This window comes from Camelina sativa, chromosome 15 (assembly GCF_030686135.1).
Source record: "Camelina sativa cultivar CO46 ecotype springtype chromosome 15, ASM3068613v1".
NCBI lineage: Eukaryota > Viridiplantae > Streptophyta > Magnoliopsida > Brassicales > Brassicaceae > Camelina > Camelina sativa.
Genome location: NC_141894.1, coordinates 11,559,096 through 11,570,965, shown reverse-complemented (window position 1 = coordinate 11,570,965; position 11,870 = coordinate 11,559,096). Strand labels below are relative to the sequence as shown.

At 37.4% G+C, this 11,870-nt stretch overlaps 1 protein-coding gene and 1 pseudogene across 2 annotated transcripts; both read left to right on the top strand.

The window, feature by feature from the left end:
• The first annotated feature begins 2,712 nt into the window (after positions 1-2,712).
• Positions 2,713-8,818, top strand: LOC104746552 (ABC transporter C family member 8-like; annotated as a pseudogene). The gene is made up of 12 exons (XR_015582365.1): positions 2,713-2,862; positions 3,163-5,104; positions 5,205-5,525; positions 5,607-5,693; positions 5,777-6,381; positions 6,460-6,624; positions 6,711-7,005; positions 7,148-7,362; positions 7,447-7,752; positions 7,830-7,893; positions 7,982-8,221; positions 8,322-8,818. The product of XR_015582365.1 is annotated as an ABC transporter C family member 8-like (transcript).
• A 119-nt stretch (positions 8,819-8,937) lies between these two features.
• Positions 8,938-11,520, top strand: LOC147926507 (uncharacterized). The gene has a single exon (XM_087489564.1). It carries the CDS (start codon positions 9,623-9,625, stop codon positions 11,282-11,284), a length of 1,662 nt encoding a protein of 553 aa, XP_087345690.1. The 5' UTR covers positions 8,938-9,622; the 3' UTR covers positions 11,285-11,520.
• The last annotated feature ends 350 nt before the right edge of the window (positions 11,521-11,870 follow it).

Here is an 11,870-nt window from a genome sequence, read left to right as displayed (position 1 = left end):
AGTTAAAGAAAATAGTTGTAGATGAGTTCAAAGTTATTAAAATAAAATGAAATTTAACAAAAATATATATTTAATTCTTTTCGTAAGTAAAAACAATGTGGGGTGTATTCAACTTGACATTTTAAGTGATTTGTGTGAAATTTACAAATTCTATGTTATTCAATCATGGATTTTAAAAAGTCTATTAAAATTCACTGTTATTGAACTGATGATTTAAAAATCTACTTTAAAATCCATTAAAATATCTTGTTATTGAACTGATTATTTAAAAATCTACTTTAAAATCCACTGTTATTCAAAACAGTTTTGTGGATTAGGATTTTAATAACTTTTAGGATTCTGGAGGATTCTGGAGGATTCTGTAGGATTTGTTTAGTTAAAAATACAGAAATTCAAATCTCATGGTTTTAGGTGGGATTTGAAAGAATTCTACAGAAAATCATATGAACTTCCCAAAAATCTATCAAAATTCTAAATTTCCTAAATCCCATCAAATTCTCCAAAATCATGGTTTGAATACATCCCCCCATATAAAAGTAAAGAGATAAACTTTTAGTTATAGAAAATAATTGTTTTTTTTGCTATAATACACTAATGTATATCCATTTATAAATATACTATCTACATTACCACTAAAGATTTATTTGTACACACAAAAATATTTTACTTGTAAAATATACTCTTTAGTCTTTACTACAACCAACAAATTTTATTAATGAACACATTAAATAACCTATTATATATCTCTTTACTTTAATATTTTTATAGTTACAAAAACACATATGTTAATCTTACATACTCATATCTTATATATATATATATATATATTACAATAGCAGTCTTTTTGAATAAATTATTTGATTGGTGAAAAAAATATGAGACGATTTTTTTATTATTTTTTCTACTTCAACAATCTTTTTCTTTTTGTAAAGGTGAGTATTTACATTTTTTTTTAAACAGTAATTAATTGTATAATTTTCACAATCATTTATTTATCTTATCTTATATAAAAAAGTAATCATTTTTTTTGGAAAATTAGCAACTTAAAATTAAAATAATTAAACAATATTATAATTTCGAATTTTATGATATATATATATATATATATATATTCCTTATAATAATTTTGTCTAAATTTTAAAGCTGTTTAAATTTTATAATTTTCTTACAAAAGTTTGTTTTCTTTAAAAGATTTTAAATAAAATTAGGTTTACTTTTCTCTGTTTTACTTTTATATAAAATCTTTTTATAGTAGGTTTTTAATTTTTACATTTTTATTTTTAAAATTTTTAATAAATTTAGAATTGACACGTGTTAACATCTGAATGATACAATTGACACGTGTCACATCTTGTTAATTAGTAATTTTGACATCAAGCTTTATATAATAAGATATTTTATCATAACATAAAATTTCTATTTAAAACCATACTAAATAAACATAAAATTTAAAATATAATAATACCTATGTTTAATTAAAAAGAAAATAAACACACCAAACTAGTGATTTAATAATTCGATAGACAAATCAAAGACAAATAAGTATATTTCTCACTTCGAAACACATTAGTTGATCATTTTGTGAAAAAAAGTATATTAATGATGATGTTTAAATAAATATGTATAATTCATTGTATCCTCTATTTATGTTTTGTGATGAAAATTTATTTTTAATAATATTCCAATTTTGTTGGATATTTGTTTTAACTAAAATAAGTGGATAGAATTTGTAAATTTTAAAACTGAAAGACTATTGTAGTTTGTAGGAGTTAAAATAAAATATATCTAAATTATTTATTTAGAGTGAATAGAGTCAACTATTAGAGAAAACATTTGTTCTATTATTAAAAAAACTCTATTTTTAGTGCATAAAATAAAGCCAATTATGGGAGATGGTCTTATAAAGTTTTCACTTAGAATTTGCATGCAGATTCACACCAGTATTTTATTAAATATTTATTTGACATGAAAATCTACCTAACGTTTATGTATGTGCAAAATAACATCCATACAGAGTTCTCAAAAATAAAAGTGAAGTCGTTCACCATTGAATCATCCAAAAACTAGTATATAACATGGGGAAAATAAAATTTCACATATTTATACATTTCACAAGCCGAAAATAAAATAAAAACATTTCACAAAATTAATTTTTGTTTTTGTTTTAACATTTTTTGTTTTTGTTTTAACATACTTACTTTTCAATCATTCGTTTATATAACCATCTATTTTTCCAAAAAAATGAGTTTTGATTATTTATACATTTTACACATATATTTATCAACTACTACTAGTATGGATGTAAACCCATCTATCTGGTTTTAACTTAAAAAAAAAAATATTTATAGAATCCCAAAGTGTTCAATATTAGAAATGTTACACAAATCAACTCGTAATCTTTGGAATAAGAAGGAAGGGGTTCACATTCTTCTAAATCCGCCTTTGGGCTCGAGGAAGTGCTGCAACGTTGAGACGAGGCTTCGTATTTTTTGTTGTTGTTGTAATTGTATTGTATCAGTAAGTAAACACATGTCAGGCAAGAAACAGAGTTTTTTCTTTCCTTTCTCACCTGCATTAATGGTAAGAGACCCCGGGCGTGATTCTCGTTTTGGATTCACAGTCATACGGGACCATGGGTAGGTGGGTTTATGAATCTAAGCAATTACGTAGTCAGGAATTAATTGTATCTGGCGACAGTTCCAAGGAGCCGTCTAATTCGACTCAATCATTTAGATACGTCGTTTAGCTTTAGTGAAACAACATCAATCAAACCTCTCATCTCAGGGTTTTTTTCATAAAGGCAGAAGCTTTTTTTTGTTGATTGAGCTCAGTTGCTTGCTTCTATAATGGTGGTTTCGATTGGTACCACTTTACCCTTTTTTTAGTTTTTAATCGTTGGTTCTTTGTCTTAGTTCTTTAAACTTTCCATTTTTTTTATTTCGAGGCAGTGTTCTTGGGTTGTGTGTGAGGTTCTTTGTAGGAAAAAGACAAACTTTTAGAATCTAACGAGTTTAATCATTCATACTATCTATGGTGGGATCATTAGAATCTCCCCACTTGGCTTCTTGTGTTCTTCTGTTCCTCTAAAAGACAAAAATTTAAGTGTTGATGATTTGCTTATTGTTATCTCTTGTGATGGGTTTTTTTTTTGGTATAACGCAGGAAGCCTTAAATGGTGTGATGTTGAGCTCAATTTGGCTTCTTTTTGCTTCCAAAGAACCGCTATAGATTTCTTGAATTTGTTTTTCATCGGCATCTTCTACTTGCTCTTGATAGCTGGTTCTGTTTCAAAATATTTTATAGTCAGGCGCCGCAAGACAGGATGGATCTTTGTGGCTGCAGCTATCTGCTGTGTTGTCACCAGCATCGTTTTTATTGGTGTTGGATTAAATAGTCTGATTTATGGTGCTAATGACGCCAATGAAACCCCCTGGGCTGCTTGCTTCGTTGAAGGGATCATTTGGTTCTCACTTGCGGTTTCGATGCTTGTTAATGGCTCCAAGTGGATTAAGATTCTTGAATCTGTTTGGTGGGCGTCTTTTGCTTTGTTGGATTTAGCAGCAAAGAGTGGGATACTTTTGCAGGGAAATGGTATCCGAAGCTTCGACGTCATAACCTCCCCCATGAGTCTTTTGCTTTTCCTTTGCTCATGGATGAATTTGAGATCTTCTTCTGCAGCAGCTCAAGATTGCAGTGAAACAGATCCTCTATTAACTGAAAATCCTAGAAAAGAACCGGCAAGATTGGCAACAGCTGGATTTTTCAGCAATCTGTCCTTCTCTTGGATGAATCCTTTACTCTCGCTGGGATTCAAGAGACCATTATCCAGAGAAGATATCCCAAGTGTAGTCCCTGGGGATGAGGCTGAATTAGCTTACAATAAATTTTCTCAAGCATGGGATACTCTTCTTGCAGATGAAGACTCAACTAAGGAAAGAAACATGGTGTTTAGAGCCGTTGTAAAAGTTTACTTCAAGGAAAACATATTCATAACAGTTTGTGCATTTTTTAGAACAGTTGCCGTTGTATCTCTTCCATTAATGCTATACGTCTTTGTGGATTATGCAAACAGTGACCACAGGGATCTCCGATATGGTTTCTCCAACTTAGCTTGTCTTGTTATGCTGAAGCTAGTTGAATCCTTGTCAATGAGACATTGGTATTTTGCATCGAGAAGGTCAGGAATGAGGATTAGATCAGCGCTAATGGTAGCTGCCTACAAAAAGCAGCTAAAGCTATCAAGTTTGGGGAGGAAAAGGCATTCATCTGGGGAGATTGTGAATTATATCGCCGTGGATGCATATCGTATGGGAGAATTCTTATGGTGGTTCCACTCGGGATGGAGCCTTACACTGCAGCTTTTGCTTTCCACAGCTGTACTTTTTGGAGTGGTTGGAGCAGGAGCTTTTCCAGGTTTAATTCTTCTTCTCCTGTGTGGTCTCCTTAATCTGCCATTCGCAAAGATGTTACAGAACTGTCAGACCCAGTTCATGATCGCACAAGATAAGCGATTGAGGTCCACCTCAGAGATTTTGAACAGCATGAAAGTCATAAAGCTGCAGTCATGGGAAGAGGAGTTCAAAAAAAAGATAGAATCCTGTCGTGATGATGAATTCAAATGGTTGGCTAGGGCTCAGCTGACAAAGGCCTTTGGTAGTGTCCTGTATTGGATGTCTCCAACAATAGTTTCTTCTGTTATTTTCGTGGGGTGTGCTCTATTGAAGAGCGCGCCACTGAAAGCAAGCACCATTTTCACAGTTTTAGCTACACTAAGAGTTATGTCAGAGCCTGTTAAAATTATACCTCAGGCAATTTCTGCTATCATCCAAGTCAATGTCTCGTTCGACAGAATAAACAACTTCTTGCTTGATGACGAGCTAAAGATTGATGAAATTGAAAGAAGTGGTCTAGAGAAATCTGGAACAACAGTTGACATGCAAGCAGGAAACTTCAGTTGGGATCCAGAAACTAAGATTCCAACTCTTCAAAATATACATTTGGAAATTAAGCATGGGCAAAAAGTTGCGGTTTGTGGACCAGTTGGGGCAGGAAAATCATCACTGTTGCATGCAGTACTTGGAGAAATCCTAAAGTTTCTGGAACTGTAAGCAAAATAGCCACCAAGACTGACTTTAACTTTGTTCATTTAGTATAAATCTTTTTGTCACAAAATGCTTCCTTGATATTTTCCAATTGGAAAACAGGTAATGGTCTCTGGGTCCATCGCTTATGTTTCTCAGACCTCGTGGATTCAAAGTGGTACCATCCGGGACAATATTCTCTATGGAATGCCCATGGAAGCTAGAAAATACAATGCTGCTATAAAAGCATGTGCGTTGGATAAAGATATGAACGGTTTTGGACATGGTGACCTCACAGAAATAGGACAAAGAGGGATTAACTTGAGCGGAGGACAAAAGCAAAGGATTCAGCTGGCCCGTGCTGTCTATGCAGACGCTGATGTTTACCTCCTTGATGACCCTTTTAGTGCTGTGGATGCACATACAGCTGGAATTCTTTTTCATGTAAGTGAGAACATTGCATATTTGCATTGAAAGAAGCTTTTCTTAATGACTGCTTCTTAATATGTTCAACTGTGACTGCAGAAATGTGTTGAGGATGCGCTGAAAGGAAAAACTGTCATTCTAGTTACTCACCAAGTCGAGTATCTCTCAGAAGTTGATCAAATCCTGGTAAATCTTGAGTGGCAGCAAATGAAAAATCTTTATTCTACGTCTTAACTGTTTAATTAGTATTCATTGGTGATATTGATCAGGTTATGGAGGAAGGAAGAATCACTCAGTTAGGAAAGTATGAGGAGCTCTTAATGATGGGGACTGTATTCCAACAGCTGGTGAATGCTCATAATGATGCAGTAACTGTATTACCTTTAGCGAGTAATGAAAGCCTTGGAGATCTTAGGAAAGGGGGTCGAGACAAAGAGATAAGAAACATGACGGCTGTTGAAAAAATCGAAGAAGAGATCGCAACAACCAATGTTCCAGGGGTACAACTTACACAAGAAGAAGAAAAAGAGAGCGGTTATGTTGGGTTGAAACCTTTTTTGGACTATATCCGTGTGTCTCGAGGATTCTATGGTCAAGTGTATTGGGTCAGGTTGGCTTTGTAGTTTTCCAGGCTGCATCAACATATTGGCTGGCTTTTGCCATAGGGATCCCTGAACTCACTATTACAATGCTTATTGGAGTCTACAGTATTATCTCAACTCTTAGTTCTGGGTTTGTATACGTGAGAGCTATTTCGACTGCTCATCTTGGACTAAAAGCTTCCGAGGCCTTCTTCACTGGTTTCACAAATGCAGTCTTTAAAGCCCCAATGCTTTTCTTCGATTCTACTCCCGTAGGGCGCATTCTCACTCGAGTAAGATTGCTTTGCTTACATGTATTTTAATAAACTATATAACTTCATGTATGATGTTGTTAAATGTAACATTTGCAGGCTTCTTCTGATTTGAACGTCTTGGACTTTGACATCCCATTTGCATTCATATTTGTGGTAGGACCGGCTATTGAGCTCGCTGCAACTCTTACCATCATGACATATGTGACATGGCAAGTAATTATAATAGCTCTTCTTGCTTTGGCAGCCACAAAAGTTGTTCAGGTACTTGTTGCGATTTTACTTCCTTTTCAGTTCGTTTATGCAGCAAAGACGTCACTATCAACACCCGCTTCTTTGTTGAAAAATAGGATTACTATTTAGCCTCTGCAAGGGAGCTGATTAGAATCAATGGAACAACCAAAGCTCCAGTGATGAATTATGCTGCAGAAACTTCACTTGGAGTGGTGACAATACGAGCTTTTGGAACGGTAGAGGGATTCTTCAAAAACTACTTAAACCTAGTTGATGCAGATGCTGTGCTATTCTTTCTGTCCAATGCAGCCATGGAGTGGGTGATTCTGAGGATAGAGACTCTGCAGAATGTGACCTTGTTCACTTGTGCACTTCTGCTTATCCTTATCCCCAAGGGTTACATAGCTCCAGGTACATGACTTATTTAACTCATTACATCACATCGCCACAGTTTGTCTCAATATAGCATGAGCTTTGTTTGAGAAAATCTGTTATATTTATGGTATTCATCAAACTGAAAGGTTCTGCATGAACTTATGCCTCTGTGTTACAGGCCTCGTTGGACTTTCGCTGTCTTATGCACTTACTCTGACACAAACTCAGGTGTTTCTGACCCGATGGCATTGCACCTTATCGAATTCAATCATTTCAGTAGAGAGAATAAAACAATATATGAATATACCAGAAGAAGCTCCTGCAGTTGTGGAGGATAGAAGACCACCTTCTTCATGGCCTTCCACTGGTATGATTCACTTGCAGGATCTTAAGGTTAGAAGAAAATATATAGTGTGTTACACAATGATAGTAATAATTATGGTAAACGCATTGATTTGCGTCACTTATTTGTTTCAGATAAGATATCGTCCCAATGCTCCGTTAGTTCTCAAAGGAATCTCTTGCACATTCAGGGAAGGGACAAGAGTAGGAGTTGTGGGGAGAACGGGAAGTGGGAAAAGCACTTTAATCAGTGCTTTGTTTCGTTTGGTAGAACCAGCAAGTGGTTGCATTTTGATTGATGGTATTGACATAAGTAAGATTGGCCTAAAGGACCTGAGAATGAAACTGAGCATCATTCCTCAAGAACCAACTCTTTTCCGTGGCTGCATAAGGACCAACCTTGATCCTTTAGGTGTTCACTCCGACGATGAGATATGGAAGGTGAAATAAGAAACAAGAATGAGATTTATAAACCAAAAGATTGAAAACCTTCCTAATAACACCATTTCTTTTTGTAGGCTCTTGAGAAGTGTCAGCTCAAGACGACGATTACCAATCTGCCTAATAAGCTTGATTCTTCAGGTAATTGAAAAACAGTAGTGTTTCACTTCACAAAATGGGACGTTACACTTATGTTCATCTTTTGTTATTGGTGGGACGAAATGAGAAGTGAGTGATGAAGGAGAGAACTGGAGCGTGGGACAGAGACAATTGTTTTGTCTCGGTAGAGTACTGTTAAAGAGAAACAAAATACTAGTGTTAGATGAAGCTACAGCTTCCATTGATTCAGCCACTGATGCAATCATTCAGAGAATCATAAGAGAGGAGTTTGGAGATTGCACGGTCATAACAGTAGCACATAGAGTACCAACTGTCATAGACAGTGACATGGTCATGGTTCTCTCCTTTGGTAAACATCATTTTTCTCTCGAATCAACCAACTCTGTCTTTTAATCTCTAAAACATGTTATCATGACCAATGTATGGGCTTTGGTGTTGGTTTTGGACAGGTAATCTAGTGGAGTACAACGAGCCTTCAAGGCTAATGGAGACTGATTCTTACTTCTCCAAGCTTGTTGCTGAGTATTGGGCTAGTTGCAGAGGAAACTCTTCTCAAAATCTCCAATTATAGACCTCGTCATCAATGCTTGGTATATCTGCTACTGAAACGTCAGAGACTTGAACCATCTTCCATTGTTGTAGTTTTGAATCCAAAAAAAATGATTCGTTATCAAAGCATGGATAATGATAGTGCAGTAGCTCGGAATATGCCAGAAGAAGATGGACGTGTATTGTCGCGTCTCACATACCGTCTATGTGCATAGTATCATATGTTTATTCCTGTTTGTATACCTTTTGTGATAGACCGATGAAAGAGTTAAAATTGTATGTGAGAAGTTAGATTCCATTTTCATTTGAGGATCCATTTGGAAACCCATGAGAAGCTCTCCTGCCATATGTGAGTTCATGAATTAAAATGGTAAACCAACTGTTTTGTTTTCCAAAACGAAATGAACCATTTATAATTTTTTTTGGGCAAAAAAATTAACCATTTATATAGTATTTGTATATAATATTAAAATAACTAATATATATATATATATATATATATATATATATATATATAAACGGAAGAAGGATAATAATGGTGATGGTGAAGGCGACGGCGATTTTAGGGTTTTGAATGGTTTTGCGTGTTCGAAGATTCGGTTGGTTGTGGTTAATCCGGGTGGTCGATGGTTCGTCCCTTTCTTATGCAGATCGGGGCGATTGTACGGTGGATAAATGGGGCGTTGAGGTTTGTCGCGATGTCTGGCGAGGGTTATGGGATTTGGGTCTTCAATGGAGGGATTGGGTGTCTTTAGGATCGGATTATGATCAAGGGAGGATTTCACGAGATCTGCAGATGCTCGAGATTTTGGTATGCAGAATCTTTTGCTTCTCGCGATTGATTAGGTTTGGTGAATCGGATCTCGTAATGTTGTACAGGGGTATCATTGTGCGAAGGGATTATTTTCGGTTCAGATTCGGATCGATAAGGTGTATCTCTTTCTCTTGGATGATGCGATTTTGGTTTCCTTTTCTTGAGATATCAAGTATGTTATTGGTTCATTTGGAGATCCTCTCGAATCACGCTGCCTTCAATAGACGCTATCTGTTGGATCTCGGGCTTTGATTTTTCTGGAGGATTGGGGAGGATAAAAGGGGGTTCTCTGCGATAGTTAGTCCTCATCTCAATTCATTTGCTCTCAAACATCTTCTTGGCAATAGTTCTTGTTCCTATTGTTCCCTTTGTTTTGCGGTGGTGATTATGTCGCAGAGTGGTTTTCTGGGGAAGAGCGTTTCTGGTAAGGTGCCGGCTGGTATGGCTCCAAAGCGGAAGATTAAGATCCCGTATTTTGATAATTCCGCATTGATAGAGGGGTACTCTAAAACGGTGGTGGGGCGCTGTATGAATCCAAGGGTTCAGGATATGAAGTCGCTGCTGTTCATGCTTCCCAGGATCTGGCATCTTGAAGGAAGGGTTGTGGGAGCGGATTTGGGTCAAGGGAAGTTTCAATTTGACTTTGACAACGAAGATGACATTGCGGAGGTGCTTCATATGGCGCCGTTTCACTTTGACCGCTGGATGGTTTCAACGGTCCGCTGGTCTCCAACTGTTGATCCGGCGTATCCTTCAGAGCTAACATTTTGGGTCCGAGTGTTAAATGTGCCATTCCAGTTTTGTGCTGAACCAACCTTCCGCAGCATCGGGGAAGATCTTGGCCATGTGGAATCAGTGGATATTGATGGAGGGAGGGTTCGTGTTACTGTGGATGGGTTTAAACCCTTGTGTTTTGACATAGTGATTGAATTTTACAATGGGGAGGAAACGGTTGTTGACTTGCGGTACGATAGGCTTCGTGGCTACTACAAGAGGTGTTTCAGTTTGTGTCATGATAAGGATCACTGTCCTTTGTTGGAGACTGCTAAAACTGAGGTTTGTGAGGTTCTGCTTGTGGAGGAAGAGGAGGCTGTTCGTTCGGTGCAGAGTTATAAAGGTGCGGTCACTAATGACAGGAGGAAAGGTAAGGAGAAGGTGGTTGATGGCAAAGGTTTGTCCACTAATGGTGAGGGTCAGCGGACTCACAAGGGCAGGCACAACTCGGGTGTTAAAATCAAGCCTGCTGGTGAGGTTGGTGAATCATCTGCGAAGCATCGTAGGTCCCAGACATATGTCCAAGCTAATGACCATAGACATATGGCTCGAGTTGCGGCTGCTATCCTTTCCTCAGTTGTGGTTCCGAATGGAACAGAGGTGAAGGCTCCGGTTATAGCTTCTGGTGATCAGGGGACATTGGTGCACAGTTCTATTGAAGGGGTTCAGCCTTCAAAGAAGGTTCGCAAAACTCTCTTTCAGGATTCATCTCTGGGAAATGACAGAGACCAAGGTTTAGGATCGACTTCTGCTCTCACAGAGTTGGACAACGCTGCTGTAGGATCAACGATGCCACTCTCTGGATTGACTGCTCCGGTTCCGGTGTGTGTTGATAATTCAAAGCTTTTGGAGTCACATGTGTTGCCTAAAGGGACGGATGGTAGCTCAACTTTGGTGGAGGAAGAAGGGGAAGTTAGGCTTCCGCAGACTACTGCCATGATCGAGGGGGATTTAGTTCAGACTACTGATCAGGTAGATGCTGCAGGGGATACTGGGTTCGTGGGACAGGCTTCGACAGATGATGAAGCATTGGTTCAGAATCAGGTCACTGATGATGCCTTGGTTCCGGATGCTACTCATGAGGAAGCCAAGGCCTCCGAGGATGCTCCAACTGATATAGTTCTGGATCTTCAAGAGGATCCAGTAGTAGGGAGGGACAAGGGTGATGAGGACTGTGACGATCCTATGGATGCGGAAGCACAAGGTGAAGGGTTGACTGTTTCGGACTCCATGATAGACAAGGACCGTAAGTCAAAACCTTCTCTGCCTAAATGAAGATTTTAAGCTGGAACTGCCAAGGTCTTGGAAACAAGGCAACTATTGGATATCTCAGAGATCTATGGGGGAAGCACCGGCCAGACTTTTTATTTCTTTCTGAAACTAGACAGTCTTTTTCGTTTATGGAACTTTTTGTTGGTCATCTTGGTTATTCATCTTTAAAAACAGTTGAACCTATTGGTTCTGGTGGTTTAGCATTATTCTATAATAATAATTATCAGGTTTCAATTTTATATGCTTCTAATCGATTGATTGATGTGGAAATGACTTTTAAGGGACAAATTATTTTTCTAACCTTTGTGTATGGTGATCCGGTTCCTAAGAACCGAGACTTGGTTTGGGAACGGTTAACGCGTATTAGTCTAACTCGGGATTCTCCTTGGTTTCTTATTGGTGATTTCAATGAATTAAAAGGCAATCATGAGAAGAGGGGTGGGAAACTCCAACCTGCATCTTCTTTTTTGAATTTTAATTCGATGATTTGGCACTGTGGTTTATTGGTATTTCCGGCTGTCGGGGATAGTTTGTCATGGCGGGGTTGGCGGGATAAAAAACCCATCCGATGTCGTTTGGATCGAGCTTT